The following is a 19247-nucleotide window of genomic DNA, read 5'->3' on the forward strand; positions in this document are numbered from 1 at the left end:
GAGGAAAAAAACCTTAACAAATTGATAATGTGCATTTGAAAATCTATTTGTTTATGTATTTGAAAAACAAGAAATTCAACATAAAGCAAAAATGTGTAGTTTGAGAAGATATTCAAATATTGATATCCATGGAAAAGAATTGCTCAGAAGAACAAAGGAAAGCTTGACATTGCTTGAGTCATGACGTTTTCCAATAGAGTAAGATAGTAGCGAGTGTTTGGTTGGTTGATGTTGAACTTTTAGCACCTTTGACATGAACTTTAGCACCTCACGATCAATACTGATTGTGGAGGGGCCCACCCCCTACTCATGGGTTATTTGCACTCCACTGTGGGCCTAAGGGTGTTTTTGTCGTCATTTACCCCACCTGTGTCTGTCTGTTCCTCCCCACTTGCCTCCTCCCGGGACAGCCTGGCTCATGTTTCTCAGGAAAGCACTAAGCCAGTTATTAATAACAGCCCAGCGAGTCTCCTGAGCCACCTAGGAGCAGATGGTGTTTTTCACAAAAGAGAGGGATCATCTCCTTGACTTTGGACTTCGCTTATCAAACCCCTAAACAGTAAGTTTTGTGGGTTTTTTTTGTTTTTTTTAGTGGCCTTTTAAAATGTTGACAAGAGGAAAGTTTAGCAGAAGTCTTGCTTGCTTTTGGTAGGGGAATACAGGAAGCTCAAAGACTCTGGAAGCCTGTTTTCTCTCCCTGTCTTTCAATGTCCTTCCAGATTTTATAAGGCTGGTTATATGATCTAATATGAATTAGAATTCTATCCCCTCCATTTCCTTCTGGCTTAATAAAGGCACAAGGAGAAGCAAGGGGTTAATATGATCTCAAAGCTTGACCCAGCCTTGTGGTCATGCCAGATATTAATATTTATTATTAATTATTTTATAATATTATTATTAACAGTATTTCTGTCTTTCTGTGTTCCCTCCCCAAAGAGAGGATTTCAGTGATTTCAAAGAGGAAATTTCACATATGGAAAGTGTCTGCAGGGGAATATTGGACTGGACACTTGGGCCTTGTCTGTTATTTTTCCACGTTTGAGGTTTGCTGCAGAGAGAGGGTATCCGTCCTGTTGCTTGAATTTGTTGCCGCCTTGAGTGTTTAGCCAAAGGCTTTGTCCTTGCAGCCTTTTTTTTTTTTTTCTTTTGAAATAATGGTTGTTTCTGAGAGTCCTGCAAAGTAGGTCACTGTGTTTACGGTCTGGAAAAGGAAGACCCTGAAGCTGGGCCCCTGCCCAGCCCTCTCAGAAAAGATGAAAGCTGACACTCCAGTCCCTCCTCAGGATTACAGACGAAGAGAGTTTTCTGCTTTGGTTATGTAGGTTCAGTCCTCTTGAACATGTGCATCAGGCTTCTAAATAAGAGCGGCATCACGGAGAACCGGAAGCAGGGAACTGAGGCCTGGCCCAACAAGCTGTGTGACCTTAAACAAGTACTCACCCTCTCTGAGCCTCAGTTTCCTTGTTTATGAGATGAGCGTTATAACCTCCTTGATAAGGTGGTGGGTTTTACTCACCATGTTTCTAAGCGGCCGAGTATGGGAGCATTATCGATGACGTCCCTCATTTGAATTTTTTTTTGAATCTTCTTAACCTAGAACCTCCAACATGGTCTTTGATGGGAAAGTTTAAACTGTAGAGACAATAATTGGCTTTTAGTGCTTTTGGCAACTTCATCCTTAGGATGATATCAGCCATGGGAATGCTGAGGATGGGGCCATTGGAGGATGCCATATGGTAAGCAGTTCAGGACATTAGGCTATGGCTAAACTGCAAGAGATAGAGAAGGACGAGGAGGCCTGGCACGCTGCAGTGCATGGGGTCGCAAAGAGTTGGACGTGACTTAGTGACTAAACAACTACAAAAAGATCAATGATGCTGGGGAAACTCAAAACAGTTTCAAAGCACAAGCTATTATTTTAATAAACTTTTCTGCTCTTCTATAATCAGCATTCTGAAATTTTTCTTTTGGTTCCATGCTTCTGTGCTTCTGAAAGACTGGTTACCCCGCTTCCTAGCTCCAATTCTGTGTCTGGATGAGACAGAAAGGAGGGTTGTTTCAGAGAATACCTACTTCCCAAAGTGTTACCCTGTATGCTCAGGAGACAGGATGAGATTTTTGTTTTCCACTGCAAGTTTTCATTCTGCAAATGTTTATTTAATTCCCACTGTGTGAATACACAGTGCTAGATTAGCAAAGGGTCAGTAAACTCAGAATAAGGTAGGAGAGAGAAGTCATTTCATGAGTAACTGATATAAGTCAGAATGGCTTTGATCCATGGTACATGAGAAGTACAAACAGTGGGCAGGCATTCCACAGGGCCATCATTCCCAAAACTTACTCACTGAGGATGGGTATTATCATCAGACCTCACCTTAGAAAACGGCTCATTGGTTTTCAGTGTTCCTCCCTGGGTTCACCTTCTATGCAACAAGCTTGGGAGGCACAGAAAAACTCACCATAAAGTCGAATCTCATCCTCCCCACCCCAGTTTTTTTTGGGGGGAGTACCTGTTTTGTTCCAAAGTGAAAGTGAGAGTTGCTCAGTTGTGTCCAACTCTTTGCGACTCCATGGACTATACAGTTCATGGAATTCTCCAGGCCAGAATACTGGTGTGTGTAGCCTTTCCCTTCTCCAGGGGATCTTCCCAACCCAGGGATCGAACCGAGGTCTCCCTCACTGCAGGCAGTTTCTTTACCAGCTGAGCCACAAGAGAAGCCCAAGAATACTGGAGTGGGTAGTGTATCCCTTCTCCAGCAGATCTTCCCAGCCCAGGAATAGACCCAGTGTCTCCTGCACTGCAAGTGGATTCTTTACCAACTGAGCTATCAGGGAAGCCCCAGCCCTGTGCTAAATACTAGAAATTTAATTTGGCCTTAGAAGAAGTTACAGTCTTTCACTGAACCTGAAATTCTGTTCTCCAACCTGGCCATCTGCCTTGTCAGCTTAACTTGACTCCAAATAACACTTAGCTGGTTTCAGAAATCAAATATTAGATTAAAAAGACAAAACTGCTAGCAATGAATTTAGGCAAAGGAGTGTGTGTTGTAGGCCAAGAAAGTAGTTTAAAAGGTTTTCCCGAATGCTTTTAAGAAGTCAGACAGGTCCAGAAACCTCCCCTCCACTCGCCAAACCTGGGAGGACACTTGTTTTGATATGAGAGCTCTGCAGATAAAACCTCCAAAACCAACAAATAAGCACCTGGCCTCAGCTCCACTCCTGCTTCACCACACCATGGAAGGTGTCATGGGGCACTGCCCTGTGGGGCTTCACAAGGAAGCTTTGTAGGGCTAGTCCTCGCCACAACTCTGGACAGTTCGTCTGGCCTTGTAAGACTGCACTACAGCTGTGATTCCTGGCAAGGGTTGGGGAACTTGGCAGGGAGAAGGTTGAAAACATTTTGATTGTTTTGGTTCCAGAATCTTTCTTAATGTTAAGTGCCTGTAACTGAGTAATTTATGTCTTCTTAGGGGCAATGCAATCTCCTATTTGGTTTAGGAACATGGTCTCAGAACATTTCAGCCTTCAGGAGTCTCAGTACTGGATGATTAAGAGGAGATGTTTGTTCATAGGTAGAAAAACTGTTCATTTTAGGGCTGGAATATTTACTCAAATGTGTGAGGCAAGGGACTTCTCTGGTGCTCCACGGGTTAAGGCTCCTCACTTCCAACGCAGGGAATAGGGGGTCCTCCCTGGTCAAGGAACTGAGATCCCATATGCTGTGTGTGCCTGTGTGCTCACTCAGTCGTGTCTGACTTTGCAACCCCTTGGACTGTAGCCCACCAGGCTCCTCTGTCCATGGGATTTCCCAGGCAAGAATACTGGAGTGGGTTGCCCTTTCCTCCTCCAGGGGATCCTCTTGACCCGGAGTCTCCTGCATCTCTGGCATTGGGAGGCAGATTATTTACCACTGAGCTACCTGGGAAGCCATGGCACATGCTGTGCACATGGCCAAAACAATTAATTAATTAATGTTTTTTAAAAATGTGCTGCTACTGCTGCTAAGTCACTTCAGTCGTGTCTGACTCTGTGTGACCCCATAGACGGCAGCCCACCAGGTTCCCCCGTCCCTGGGATTCTCCAGGCAGGAGTACTGGAGTGGGTTGCCATTTCCTTCTCCAATGCATGAAAGTGAAAAGTGAAAGGGAAGTCGCTCAGTCGTGTCCGACCCTCAGCGACCCCTTGGACTACAGCCCACCAGGCTCCTCCATCCATGGGATTTTCCAGGCAGGAGTACTGGAGTGGGGTGCCATTGCCTTCTCAAGGCATGGTCATATGTGGCTTGGGAAAGCCCAGATTGGACACATACTGACATGGAGAGAAAGCATGAGAACTACAGTCAAAGAAGAGGAGAGCAGAGGGATTCCACAGAGGTCTGGGACCCTCTCTGCACTCCTGGGGGTAAGGTGGACCCTCATGGGGCTCTGCCAGGTCAGACAGTGCCCTCTGGCCCACATGTCTGAGCGTCTGTCTCAGCTTCCTGGGGCCTGCCATCTCTTAAGTCCATCTGAGTCCCTCACCTCCCTCCATCATTGTCAGACTGCAGGAAATGTCCACCTTTTTGACTCCCAAGCTTCATCATATCAACCATTATTTTATCTGTTGCCAGGCAAAATGCTGGGCTCTTAGCTCACCTTTTTCTTTTGACCACTCCTGAGATGCTGCAGTGGCTAAGGCTTTGAAGCCAAACTGACTTCCATTCAAATCCTGGGTCATCCCCTGGAGTGTGATCTCAAATAGCTCCCTGAGGTTACAGGTCATCAGTCTCTCCAACTAAGGAAATAGAAGCATTAGCACTCACCTCAAGTAGCTTTATGAGATTAAAATCAGAATATGTGCTGGCCCTTCTTAACTGTAGTTATCAATAAAATCCTTTCAGTCCCATGCAAGACTGGTTATGTCTATCTCCAGATGAGATAGCAGATGAGGTCTGGTCAATGGCTATCGTGCTAATACCAGCCAGAACCAGGATCTCAAACCAGTTCCATCCAGCTCCACAACCTTTCTGACCCCCATCTCTGTGACAGAGCACGTGTTTCTGTCTCCAAGCAAAGTCCACTTTGTCAATTCTGGCAAGTCTTACCTCCCACGTTTCCAAGTTCTCCTTGTGGCTTATTTTATCCTGGACATTGGCCTTCCCTTGGCCTGAATCAAAGCAGTTGGGAGGTGTTGAAGGTAAAATATCTTCAAATAGCCAAGTCTGGTGAAATGCAGAATCCAAGTTACCATAAATGTATCAAAAACTTGCTAAGGCAATTAATATGGCAGCTCAGAAGAAAAGTAACTATGTGACCTCAGACAAGTTACTGTACTTCTCTGGGCCTCGCTTGTCAAGTGAGAAGCTGGATGAAATCTCAAATTTCTTTGCCAGTGCTAACATTTCTGGCATAACATTTCTGTCATAGTTGAGATTTTTTCACTACAGTTGTTTTTCTTAGCTAGAGAGAGAAAGGTCTCCTTGAAATCATATTTAATCAGGAAACAAGGTTTAACAATCATGCTCATAATCCCTTCGGTGTAAAACCATATGCCATTTATTGTTATTCTCATTCAAGCTTTCTCTGTACAATGCTCATATTATTGATGAGTTAATTTCTCAGATATCTGTTAAATTCTCTTCCTCATATAATTCCTCACATAATTAATTCAGAAAATGCACCTTGAACTCTATTTTGGAAACTTACAGAATGCACAAAATCCTTTTAACTATTGAATATGCCCGATTTTTTAGTTAACTTCTGAATGACTCAAAATTAAGGAGTTGATGTCTCCTATCCTACCAGGCTGTCATCTGTTTCTAGAATCTTAAGGAGACAAATCACCATTATGCTGGAGAAATAGTAACCATCCCAACAGGACATTTCCATCATGAAACCCTGTAGGCTGGTACAAAAGTTTTGTTCTCTTCCAACATTTGACTAGGTCACATAATTATAGGCCAAAAGAAAAAACATCAACAAGGTATGATTTCTATATGATTTCTCAGGTTTCTAAAAGATAAATTTCATTAAACATAAATTTTGTGGGAGAGAGACATTTTCTGGAGACAAAATTGAAACTACCCAACTTTGGGATTTTATTTTTGAAATTTTGGTGGTAAAAGTAGACTTACTATATGTGTTTTTCTTATTGTAGTTGTCTTTTGGGCAAAATGAACTTTCAGCCTTCCAAGAAAGCTTCTGTTTGATGTGCAATTAGTAAATCAATATTGTTAAAAATGATTAACATCAAATACCATGATGGAGTGGGATTCAGGATGGGTAAGTCCATCCCCACTTTCTAGGAAGACAGCAACTGCCCATGGGGGTTGCATGCAAACAATAACCATTATACACTGTAGTGAGTTTCAATACATTACAGATAAGTGGACACTAAATTCTGACCGAGGACATCAGGAAGGATCACAGAGGAGATATGTTGGGCTTCAAAGGATAAGTAGGTGTGTGACAATTTTGTATGTTTGGATACCTAAAGAGAAACTGAGAAAACTGATTCATTCAAGGGGTACCATCTAGGAGGTAATATGGTAGAGTATAATTGATAATGATAGTTACCCTTGCTTATTAAGTGTTTACTCGCTAGGCACAGTATTATCTCATTTAATTCTCACACTGCCCTGCTGCTGCTGCTGCTGTTGCTAAGTCGCTTCAGTCCTGTCCGACTCTGTGCGACCCCAGAGATGGCAGCCCACCAGGCTCCCCCTGTCCCTGGGATTCTCCAGGCAAGAACACTGGAGTGGGTTGCCATTTCCTTCTCCAATGCATGAAAGTGAAAAGTGAAAGTGAAGTCACTCAGTCTTGTCCATCTCTTGGCGACCCCCATGGACTGCAGCCTACCAGGCTCCTCCATCCATGGGATTTTCCAGGCAAGAGTACTGGAGTGGGGTGCCACTGCTTTCTCCAAACTACCCTAAGAAGTGGCTACTGTCATTATTGGGCTTCCAGGTGGCACAGTATTAAAGAATCGCCTCCCATTGTAGGAGACACAAGAGACTCGGGTTCGATCCCTGGTTCAGAAAGATTCCCTCAGAGTAGGAAATGGCAACTCACTCCAGTATTCTTGCCTGGAAAATTCCACGGGCTGAGGAGCATTGTGGGATACAGTCCACAGGGTCACAAAGAACACAACGGAGCGTGTGCGCACACACACACATGGACACACACAGTTATCATCATCCCCATTTTATAGAAGTGCTAACAAACAGAGGCACAGAGAGTTAACAGGACTTGCCCAGGGTCTCAGGGTAAGTGGCAGATCCAAGTCAAATACCACCAATCTTATTCCCAACCCATCTCTCAACTACCAAGTCCTGGAAGCATTCTTGTTATTTCTCCATCCAGCTAATGTTAATAAGATCAAGAGGAGAAATTCCCTGGTGGGCCAGTGGTTAAGATTTCTTGCTTCCACTGCAGGGGACATAGGTTCAATCCCTGGTTGAGAAACTAAGATCCCACAAGCCTCTGGCACAGCCAAAAATAAAAGATCAAGGGGACAAACTTGTCAATCATAAGATGATCAGTGGGTCGATAACAAAACTAATAATAGGAGAGAATAAAATTGCAGAGAATAAAAGTTTATAAAAAACAGATTAAAAAAACTGAACTTTCAGCTAATCAGGTTGCTAGAGAGTAAGCTTGTAGTAGTGGCCTGTGAAAGATCCGTTTATAAAGAGAAGATGGTTTTGATGTGAATAAAACTGGCTGTTGTAAAAGTATTCCAGAAAATTCAGGGTTATCAGGCCCAGAGGGGTAACTGCAAGACTATCCATCCCTTTGTTCACCCAGCAATTCACATATACGGAGAGGAGTCAGGACTAAAGAGAAAGAATGGCTGTTACATGTGGATATTTCCATTTTGGTCCATTTCATTTGAAAACATTAATAAATCCACATAGTCGAAACAGAGTGGCATCTGGGGGCTAAAGTTCTAGGTTACTAGCGTCAAGGCTCTAGCTTCGAAACTTGGGCAGTTGCTCCATGCCCCAATAGTGTCTAATCACAACCTGCACATACTAGACCCATGATAAATGGCCATTATTATACTTTACTTACAAGTAAAAGTGAAACAGGTAGTTGCTCAGTCCTATCCAACTCTTCGTGACCTCATGGACTGTAGCCTGCCAGGCTCCTCTGTCCATGGGATTCTCCAGGTAAGAATCCTGGAGTGGCTAGCCCTTTCCTTCTCCAGGGGATCGTTCTCAATCCAAGGAAGGAACCCAGGTCTCCTGCATTGCAGGCAGATTCCTTACTGTCTGAGCCTCTTTAAGTGACTTGTTAAGCAAGAGTGGACAGGTTTCAATTGTGTCTCATTTTTCTATTTGTGTCTCTAGGGAACTTCTGTGAATATTATCTTGACCATTAGATATTGATGGAAGTAGGATTAGCAAATTCTTATCAAAACAGAAAATATTTTTGAAATGTGACTCATGTGTTTAAGACTACAATCTTGAATCCAATGAAAAGTGTTTTTCTTCTGATTGAAAAACAGACTTTGCAAAGTATGTTCTCTTCTTTGTCTTGACCGAGAGTCCACGCCTAATAAGTGGAAATAGTAGAGGTTGGGAGAGATTGAGAAATGGGTGAAGTCTTAGGACAAGCAATAATTTTATGTAATAGAGGGGGTTTTACTGGTTCATTTGCATTGTTTTGATTTTCCTAGGGGACCAAACCATTTGGCAAATGCACTCTTCTTGGGGTCCCAGGTGTCTCTACAATCTACAAGATTGTGGAGATTTGAAAGGCTAGCACCTACAAGCTGATGGCAGGGTAAAAAACAGAGAATGCAATGAAATTCAACCCTCAGAGACCAAAAGTGATGACTACTAGGCATTTGTCTAACTTTGTGGGATACCACTGTTCAACCATTCAATAAACAGATTAATTTGGGTTAGATTAATTGGACTCTTGGTAGAGTCAAAAGAGAATATAATAAAGACAAGTTTTGAAAACTAGATAAGAGATTATTCATACTACTTTCAGTATAACTTTCTAGAAATTAATTTCTACAAAATAAATTGTTTCTCATTGCCATTTGGAAATAGGGGAAAGAAAGGTATAAAGAGACATTCAAAAGATAGGGGCAATTATTTGCAGCCATCTGAAATTTCAACATGAAATATGTTAGGCCCAAATAACCTAGGATGTCTTATATCAGAAATTGGAGTTAATGTTATTTTAGCTAGGATTTTTAAATGTTGTATTCAAAATAAGATAGTTCCACTGAATACATTCTATTACACTTCAAGAAGTGTGCTAACTTGTTTAAAATTAATCAACTTATTTTTGAAATCTGTTTATTCAGTGCATGTTTTATCCAATGAAAAACACTACAAATCATCTTTTTTTATGAAAATGCTGCTGTGAAATAGCCATTCCTCCAAAAGAATGTTCCTAAGAGAAAAAACACATGAGTACCAAGCTTCTAGCATGCTGCTGCTGCTGCTGCTGCTAAGTCGCTTCAGTCGTGTCCGACTCTGTGCGACCCCATAGCATAGCAAGGACTAATTAGGCAAAATGTGAATCAAGCATCATTTAATCCCCAGTAAAATCTGAGTGTGCTAGTAAACTTGTGGTACAGATTCAAGTGCTTCCAGCGATTTAGTTCTAGAAACAGATCTAACATTAAGGAGAAGGCCCAGACAGGAACCACCCACATTCCTGTTTTTCATGATCATTTTGGACTGAAGCAAGAACATGTTCTTTAGCCAAAGAGATTTAATATAAACTCAAGAAAAATGGAATGGGTCAGTGAAACATTTTGATGAAAATGCGTAATTTATTGGATAAAGTGTAGGTTACATATTTTCATTCAAATCTCTCACTGATCCATTTAATTTTCCTGAGTTCATATTTGTTAAAATGATTTGTTTGACAAAGATAAAGTCATTACTTTTAAATAGATGGACAAGAAAGAGGACAGGGAGCTAGAAAACTATTTTCTTTAGTGTTCTGAAGTTTCATAAGCAACATCCTTTAAATGAAAACGTGAGAAATGAAAGAAACAAGGGGAAAAAAATCACGTATAGTCCTTCACCCAAACTCAACAACTATAGTCATTATTGACATTTGTAGAGAATTCTCTGACTTTTTAAAGAATATTTCAATTGTGAAGTCCTGCATACCTAGAGAAAGGCCTATAAAATTTCTATGTGCAGTTTCAGTTCAGTTCAGTTCAGTCGCTACGTCGTGTCCAACTCTTTGCGACCCCATGAATTGCAGCATGCCAGGCCTCCCTGTCCATCGCCAACTCCTGGAGTTTACTCAGACTCAACGACCATCGAGTCAGTGATGCCATCCAGCCATCTCATCCTCTGTCGTCCCCTTCTCCTCCTGCCCCCAATCCCTCCCAGCATCAGGGTCTTTTCCAATGAGTCAACTCTTCGCATGAGGTGGCCAAAGTATTGGAGTTTCAGCCTCAGCATCAGTCCTTCCAGTGAACACCTAGGACTGGTCTCCTTCAGAATGGACTGGTTGGATCTCCTTGCAGTCCAAGGGACTCGAAAGAGTCTTCCTAGCACCACAGTTCAAAAGTTTAGGAAGTAATTAAAAACTGATAATTAACATAACCACCACCAAGGACAGAAAGTGAAAAATTTTAAAATAAAAGAGATTTCCCCAGTGGTCCAGTTATGAAGACTCAGACTCAGTGCTTCCACTGTAGGGAGAACTAAGATCCTTGCATGGCACGTGGCAGGGCCAGATTTTAAAGAAAAGAAAGAAAGAAATGAAATACTTCTGGAAGCTCTCCACCCCTTCCCTTAACACCACCACTATCCTGAGTTTATGGTAGTCAGTCCTTTGCTTTACTTGATCAATTAATCACCTACACCATTGCTACCCATATTATGTATTCCTAAATCATGCAGCTTTAATTGTTTTCCTACTTTACATAAATGTATTTACCATGTGTTTTCTTTTGTGTCTTGCTTTTTAAAAACTCAATATTATGTTTGTAAATTCACCACTGTTTTTTCATGTAGCTGTAACTTAATTTTCATTATTGTATAATATTCCATTATATGAATTTATCTATCTACTAATAGGCATTTGGTTTGTTTTTAAGTTGCTGCTGCTGCTTTTGCTAAGTTGCTTCAGTATATTACAAATAAAGTTTGAATGTGTGTCCTGGTGTGGATATCTATGCTTGTATTTCAGGTATATACCCAGGAGTGTAATGACTGGTCCTAAAGTATTGGTTTTCGTCCATACTTAAATATTTCAACATGATTTTCTAAGTAATGTTTCTATTATTTCATAGTTGTAATAATCATCATTTTGTTGGATAAATAATTTTTCAGTTTTGTCTGAAATTTACAGCCTGGTCTTTGCAAATAAATTCACTCCTTTACTTTCTAATTTGTTTGTAAAAGTGATACAAAATCTTAAAACTTATAAAATTTATAGCAGATATAAAATCCCATGAGGTATCGCCTCTTATGCAGAAAGAGAATTTTTGTTTGTTGTACTATGGAAGATAATGAAACATATATTTAAAAAATAATTTTAGGAACTTTCAAAATTTAAGTTATATTTGACACAACCATTGTGTAAGTTTAAGGTGTACAGTATATGATTTGATATGTTTATATTGTAATATGACTGCCATGGTAGCGTTAGCTAACACCTCTGCCTGTCATATGATTGTCATTTCTTCTGTGCTGAAAGCAATTAATATCTAGTCTCTTAGCAAGTTTAATGTATATAATACACTTTTACAACTATGCTCACTGTACTGTATATTACCACTCTGGAACTTATTTGTCTATCAGTGGCACATATGTAACCCTTAAACAACATCTCTTCTGTTCCCCCCACTCCCTGAGAACTATTGTTTTAAAAGAGTGGTAAATGTTTGCCCTGTCAGGAAAATTCTAGAATTCTGTTTAACTTTTCTGTGAAAGGTGTAGTTTTTAGCTACAGTTTTTAGCTGTAGTTTTTAGCTGTAGTTTCTGTAATCCACTAAAATTAACGTATCACCTTTTCCCAACTTCTTTGAGAGTTTTTCCACGCAGGCTCCCTGACTGCCCGCTTCACAGACTACCTCACCATTCAATAAAGGCTTTTAATGTGCTTTGACACAGGAACCAAGGTTGCTAAGAGACCACCTGTTCTGAATGCACTTTGTCCTAGGAAGAGCAGCCAGAGAGAAAACCGAGGAGCAGCATTATCTACCACTACCCGGATTAAATCAGGTGAGAAGTGGGTTTCTGTGCACTCTTCAATCCCCATCACTCATCTGGTCTTTCCCTTGCTTCCTATTCTGTCTCTCTCCTACTGTAATTGGATAAAATTGAAGGTACCCCTCGGAGTACAGACTGAAGAAACACAAGCTGGAGGTGGAGGAAATATGAGGCAAGGAAAATCACTTTGCAAATTCATGCGTTATTCTTACCCCTTGTTTCCCAAACAATTCCCAAGGAATTGTTGAACTTAGGGGAAATTCTAGGTGTTTACTTTGCCAGTGTGGCCTTCCCTGGTGGCTCAGCAGTAAAGAATCCACCTGCAATGCAGGAGACGCTGGTTCCATCCCTGGGTTGGGAAGATCCCCTGGAGAAGGAAATGGCAACCCACTCTAGCATTCTTGCCTGGGAAATTCCATGGACAGAGGATCCTGATGGGCTCTCCGTGGTCACAAACCACCAGCACCACCATCACCACTTTGCTAATGATGGCTGCCAAATCTGGGGCAAATCATCCCCTCCTTTAGGGAGGGGTTAGTTATCACAGAGATGAATCAAGAGGGAGAAGGTGTAAGTAAAAAGAGGGAGAACGTATTTGTATACATCTCATTTATCTCCCTGTTTCTCTTTCATGTTCTCTCCTAAAACTCTACCTGCCTTTTTGGGTTTGAGCAAAAAAATAGCAGAAAATATTTTCCCACCCCAATCGTGCCACTTTTTTAAAGTATTGATGCTCATTTTAAGTTGAGTGTATATAAGGGACTTGGATACAAGGCTTTGAAAATTACTTAACTCATTTGACCTTGCATTCCTGGAAAAAGGAGTTGGGAATGGTTCTAAATTCCCTACCTGACAGGCATTCAGTAAACCATTCCAACAGTGCGCTCAACAGACTGCAAATTAATACCTTTTGCAATTCCATAATACTTAAAAAAATTCCAGATATTTTTAAAAAACTGATTAACATAGAAAGTAAGTGTTAGTTGCTCAGCAGTATCTGGCTCTTTGTGACCCCATGGACTGTAGCCCGCCAGGCTCCTCTGTCCATGGGATTCTCCAGGCAAGAATACTGGAGTGGGTTGCCATTCCCTCCTCCAGGGGATCTTCCTGACCCAGGGATCAAATCCAGGTCTCCTGCATTGCAGAGGGATTCTTTACCATCTGAACACAGAAGTGTGGTGGAAATGAAAATATTTAATGTCTTAATAAGTGACCAAAATATAAGAAAGAGGATTTTGAGGAAAGATCAAGGAAATGAAACAAACCTTTTGTTGTTTAATTTTTTTAAATTTTATCACCTGCCTTTTTTGCATGACTTCAAATTCTTCTTTCCTGGTAATACTAGCTGTAGGTTAGAAAGTTGCAATTTCACTGATTCCATAAAAATGGTTACAAGTGACTTTGCAGAAAAGACTTCAAAAATAAACTGATAATTTATAACATTGGGAAGAGAGTGGTAATTCTGATAGTTCTTGAGCTTTAAAAAAAATTTTTTTTTTGCTTTTTTTTTTTAAAAGAAAGAAAGTTAAGAGAATTCTCTAGTGGTCCTGTGGTTAGGATTCTATGCATTAACTGCTGCAGCCCAAATTTGATCCCCCCTTGGTTCCCACAAGCTTCACAGCTCAGCCAAAAAATAGACAGACAAATAGAAAATTCAATGATTATGACATAAGATGGTCAAAATTAGTGGGTAAAAGTTCATTAATTCATTAAGGAGAAAAATATTTTAGTTCATTGATTGGTTACTAAAATGTACAAAGTCCTGACTGAAAGACATTTCTTGATCACTATTTCTTTACTGTGCAAATTATTAGATTGAGTTTAAAAAATCAGGATTACAAATGTATTTATTTAAGGATATTTTCTCTTTATTTTACTTCTTAGGAAGCAGAAGCATTTTGGATATGACATGTAAAAATTGGATATTAATTTCTACTACTACCCCCACAAGTCTAGAAGATGAAATTGTGGGAAGACTTCTAAAAATTTTGTTTGTAATCTTTGTTGACTTCCTGTCTATTATATATGTTGTTATAACTTCTTAGAAAAATGACTTCCTTTACTTTACTTGTTAATTTCATATTGAATGCCAGTGAATAAAATTTTATAATTTAATACATTGAGTGATTTTAATTTGATGACATTTCCAGTTATTCTAGAAGCTAATAGGACATTGCAATAAAAACAACATTGTGTGTTATTTAGAACTTTATGGTTTATAAAACATTCACATAAATTGAAATGGAATTTTTTTCAAAAATCTATACTACTGTCATAAAACTTCTTGATTTTTAACATGATTGATATAGTTAATAGATTGACTACAATGTGTAAGTGTAATTATGAGTGATTTTTTTTATTACGGATGCATACCTATGTGAAATTTTATATGGTTCTATTTTTAAAGTTTTAATTTGTTTTTAAAATTTATTTTATGAAGTGTAGCTGATTTACAGTGTTGTATTAATTTCTACTGTACAGCAAAATGTTTAAGTTGTACATATATATACATTCTTTTTCATATTCTGTTCCATTATGGGTTATCACAGGATATTGAATATAGTTTTCTCTCCTATACAATAGGATCTTGTTGTTTATTATGTGATTCTATTTTTTAACACACCAAACTTAGCATAAGATAATCTTTCCATATGATATACTAATAGTTTATTCTCATTTTCTTATATATACATTTCATCTGTGTGTAGGTAGATTGCTTTTCTTAATGCTCCACAGCTTTATGTTTCTACCAACAAACCTTTAAGTTAGGAATAGAAATGCTTAAAAAGAGATTCTTGTAGGAAAACAGAACTTATAAGAAAGAAGAGAATACAGGACGCAACCCGTGTTGATTCTCTGTTTGGAACTAAATGCTCACAGTATGTCATTTAACATAAGACTCCCAGTAATCCTAGGAGGCAAGGGTGTGTTGTCCATTTCACAGATGAGCACACTGAATCCTGGAACAGTTATGCTAGCTGGAGACCATACCTGGGGAGTGGCAGAACCAGGCCTTGTGCCTTCACAATCCATCATATCATGTTGCCCCCAAAGGTAATAATAATGAAACAAGCGCAATTAAAAAACTAGACAGTTCAACTTTTTTCACAGTAATGTTTTATTCAAGACCCTGCGGGTATATTTTAGTATTGTCCTGATTTATTTTCTTATTCCACACTTAAGAATCTTCTATCAAAACCAGATTAAGTTTACCCTTTTCTCATATCCAACTGAACAATGTGTTCTCTTCCTGTTTTTTTGACTCCCTCATTTTCTGACAGTATTAAACTATGACTGTTGAATTCTGCTCTTTAAGTCTTTGACAAATGGAGTTCTCTCTGTCCTTTAGACTTTTTAACTTTTTACATTGGACACACATGCTTCACAAAATCCTGATCTCTTCTGTGTGATGACCATCTTCTCAGCTTTGGTCCAGACATTAGGGCAAGGTTTCACAAGAGATCTAATGAAGCATGAAAGGAATCTGAGACCTTTGAGACTCATTACTTCACTGACTCTGACTTAAGCTTTCAATGGAGTTGTATATTTAACCATAAGCCAAATAGAATCACACTGTGTGAGCATTTGCTGTAACAGAATCTTTTTTTCCTATGCTATATCATTGGACATCCTTCGGGATATAATGTGGATATGATATGTTTTTTCCCAAGCGCCTCTATTTGAGATTTGTTGGAGCCTTTTGTCAGGTTATTGAGAGGAGAGTCGAGTCACTCCCAGGCCCGGGCAATTGCTTCTTTTCCCTGTGTATTTCTAGGCAATCAATGATATGGTTAGAAGCACTGATTCTGAAGCCACACTGCCTGGGTCCAGATCTTGGCTTCATCTCCTATGCTTTAAAAACCCTAAGTCTCTGCTTCCTTACCTATAAAAAAGGTGCCTGTGTCATAGGTTTGTCCAGAGGATGGCATGAGATGACAGGTGCAAAGTGCTTAGTTGAGTGCCTGGCATATGAAAAAGGCGCCATCCATGGAGGACTGGGGTTGTCAACATCCACAGGTGATGCTGAGTTGCAGCAAGCCTCCATCACCCTGACTGTTCCACACCTTCCCCTTGCCCTTGGAATGACCCTAGGTTAACCTGTCCTGTAGGCCCAAGGCTGTGATTCTGTCCCCCGGACGTATTACAGTGTTCTGTAGCCAGTATAAACTGGTTGACCCTATGTGGCTTTTATTTGGTTATTTTGGTACCTGGCAAGGACAACTGGATATCATAATGTGACTCCAGACAGCAAAGGATACTCGATGAATAGCCTTTTGAAAGATTGATTAAATGGCTGATTCTTCTTTAAATTTTTACTTTATATTGGACTATAGTTGATTTATAGCTTTGTGTTTTGGGTGTATAGCAAAATGATTCAGTTATACATATATCTATTCTTTCTCAAATTCTTTTTCCCATTTAGGTTATTACAGAATATTAAGCAGATGTCCCTGTGCTATATAGTAAGTCCTTGTTGGCTATCTATTTTTAATGTAGTAGTGTATATATGTTAATTCCAAACTCCCAATTTATCACTTCCCTCCGGTAACCATAAATTTGTTTTCTAAGTCTGTGAGTCTGTTTCTGTGTTGTAAATAATTTCAGTTGTATAAGAAATCAGAGTCTTAATTATTATGGCTGTGTAGTTGGAAATAGATCACTTAACCTTTCAAAAATATTCATTTGGTTTCTTTTTGGCATGCATGGTGCTGGGTGGCCAGGTCAAAACAGTGAATAAAACCTAGTTCCTGCTCTCACGGTGCTTGATAGGTTAGTGGCAGAAATTAGTGAATACCCAAGTACTACAACTGCCATTGGAGGAAATAGTAGGATGGACATGTCTGGGGTGTCATGAAGGGTGTGGGGAAAGATGTTCTGAAGACCACCAGTAGCAACAAGTCCTGGGAGCTTAGGAAACACACAGGATCCTAGTTTTGCCCCTCAACCCCCCAGACCTATTAAATTCAGAATCTGCATTGTAACCAGATCCCCAGAGATTACTATGGATTTGGGAAATGCTGATGTGGAGGGAAGTTCACGGACTACGTGTTCCTACTGTCTGGCTACTGAACAGTTCTGTGACCTTGGATTACACCGCTTAACTTCTCTGGGTATCCTATGCTTCCTGTGTCAAAACAGAACCAAGAAAAGATCAAAAGTGGCATTAATATCATTGGCTTTGCATATCACGTAGAAACACCATAGTTATTAAATAAACTGGACTGCTATTTGCAGGAAGACATATAACAGAAAGGAGTCCTAGAAATCTAAGATGTTGTTTAAACATCAAGAAGACAGGAGTAGCTCTGTAAAGTAAGGGACCTGTGACTACCTTCAGTAGGATTGGGAAAGGATTGTTTTCCTAAGTGGCAACAATATCCATGCAATATCCAGGGCATATGTGTATGTATGCAGTCTGGGTTAGGTAAACAGGTATTTCCTGGAACTGAGTGACAAGTACTCTACAACTGATGAAACATTAGTGATTAAATATTCACTTGAATGAAATGACTTGCAAGAAAATTAAGCCAGAAAGCCATTCCGAGTTATAATGGATATTTCCTAACTTTGGGGTATGATGTGGATGAACTGCTTCTATAAAGACTGAGATCAAATTATATTTTATATTGGAGTAAAATTGATTAACAACATTGTGTTAGTTTCCCGTATACAGTGAAGTGATTCAGTTATACATACACATGTATTAAATATCTATTCCTTTTCAGATTCTGTTCCCTTTTAGGTTATTACAGAAATCTGAGCAGAGTTCTCTGTGCTGTATAGTAGGTCCTTTGAGAGAGAATCTGAAGCGTGTGATATGTGTGTGACCACACAGACTCAGGCTGCTGTTCTGGGTGGCTTCTGCATGGCTATCGTTTGCTGTGCTTCCTGTGAGCAGTCCTACTAATGGAGCAAGCTGAAGGCATGCTGCCCTGTAGGCCAGTTAGGGGTCAGCCATGATCCCAGATTTTATTTATAAACCCACAGGAAAGGCCCCGGAGCCATCCACCGCCTGACCCGGGACCACAGTGAGGGGAGATTAGTGCAGGAGCAGAGGAAGTGCTTGGTGGCCAACGGGGCTTTCAGTCTCAGCCCTCTGCCCTTTCAGCTTGCAGGAGGCTACAGACTGTTCTCTGAAGAGTCAGTGTCCCAGGACTCCGGTCTGAGGTGTGATCTCAAGGTACAGAGCCTGACCTTTCAGGTGTTGTTTATGAAGTTGATTATGACTTGCCCCGTGGAGATCATGTACTCAATAAACATTTATCAAGCATTCACTACCTATCTGGGAGCTCTGTGAGCACACGGGAAATATTTCAGTCCCTGTTCTTGAAGACAAACCTGGCCTCTATACAGCAACACCGAGTTAATTTTTGGAGGCAGAGTTTTGAGTGAAGTAAAAAAGAATCCCAAAGAAAGGCAGTGCCAAAGAATGCTCAAACTACAACACAGTTGCACTCATTTCACACGCTAGTAAAGTAATGCTCAAAATTCTCCAAGCCAGGCTTCAGCAATACGTGAACCATGAACTTTCAGATGTTCAAGCTGGTTTTAGAAAAGGCAGAGGAACCAGAGATCAAATTGCCAACATCCGCTGGATCACTGAAAAAGCAAGAGAGTTCCAGAAAAACATCTGTTTCTGCTTTATTGACTATGCCAAAGCCTTTGACTGTGTGGATCACAATAAGCTGTGGAAAATTCTGAAAGAGATGGGAATACCAGACCACCTGACTTGCCCCTCGAGAAATCTGTATGCAGGTCAGGAAGCAACAGTTAGAACTGGACATGGAACAACAGACTGGTTCCAAATAGGAAAAGGAGTACGTCAAGGCTGTATATTGTCACCCTGCTTATTTAACTTCTATGCAGAGTACATCATGAGAAACGCTGGGCTGGAGGAAGCACAAGCTGGAATCAAGATTGCTGGGAGAAATGTCAATAACCTCAGATATGCAGATGACACCACTCTTATGGCAGAAAGCGAAGAAAAACTAAAGAACCTCTTGATGAAAGTGAAAGAGGAAAGTGAAAAAGTTGGCTTAAAGCTCAACATTCAGAAAACGAAGATCAT

The 19247-nt window shown here is 40.2% G+C and overlaps 1 protein-coding gene across 3 annotated transcripts; it reads left to right on the top strand.

Moving 5' to 3' along the window:
- Nucleotides 1-449: 449 nt before the first annotated feature.
- Nucleotides 450-14293, top strand: LOC120860511 (myoregulin). 3 transcript variants are annotated; one of them, XM_040236347.1, is made up of 4 exons: nucleotides 454-559; nucleotides 6361-6439; nucleotides 12080-12190; nucleotides 14063-14293. In XM_040236347.1, the coding sequence occupies exon 4, from the start codon at nucleotides 14083-14085 to the stop codon at nucleotides 14221-14223; it is 141 nt and encodes a 46-aa protein (XP_040092281.1). In that variant the 5' UTR covers nucleotides 454-559; nucleotides 6361-6439; nucleotides 12080-12190; nucleotides 14063-14082; the 3' UTR covers nucleotides 14224-14293. The 3 variants fall into 3 exon arrangements, with proteins under 3 accessions (XP_040092280.1, XP_040092279.1, XP_040092281.1); XM_040236346.1 differs by lacking the exon at nucleotides 6361-6439 and having other exon boundaries at nucleotides 450-559; XM_040236345.1 differs by lacking the exon at nucleotides 6361-6439 and having other exon boundaries at nucleotides 453-559; nucleotides 12057-12190.
- The last annotated feature ends 4954 nt before the right edge of the window (nucleotides 14294-19247 follow it).

The sequence above is a fragment of the Oryx dammah genome, unplaced genomic scaffold (genome assembly GCF_014754425.2).
Source record: "Oryx dammah isolate SB20612 unplaced genomic scaffold, SCBI_Odam_1.1 HiC_scaffold_11077, whole genome shotgun sequence".
NCBI classification, from domain to species: Eukaryota; Metazoa; Chordata; class Mammalia; order Artiodactyla; family Bovidae; genus Oryx; species Oryx dammah.

Bases quoted from the DNA above. Each gene is read 5' to 3' on its own strand.
- LOC120860511 (XM_040236345.1), top strand. From the start codon at position 12,064: ATGTGCTTTGACACAGGAACCAAGGTTGCTAAGAGACCACCTGTTCTG. The intron at 12,191-14,062 runs GTGAGAAGTGGG...TTTACTTCTTAG, and splicing joins CACTACCCGGATTAAATCAG to GAAGCAGAAGCATTTTGGAT.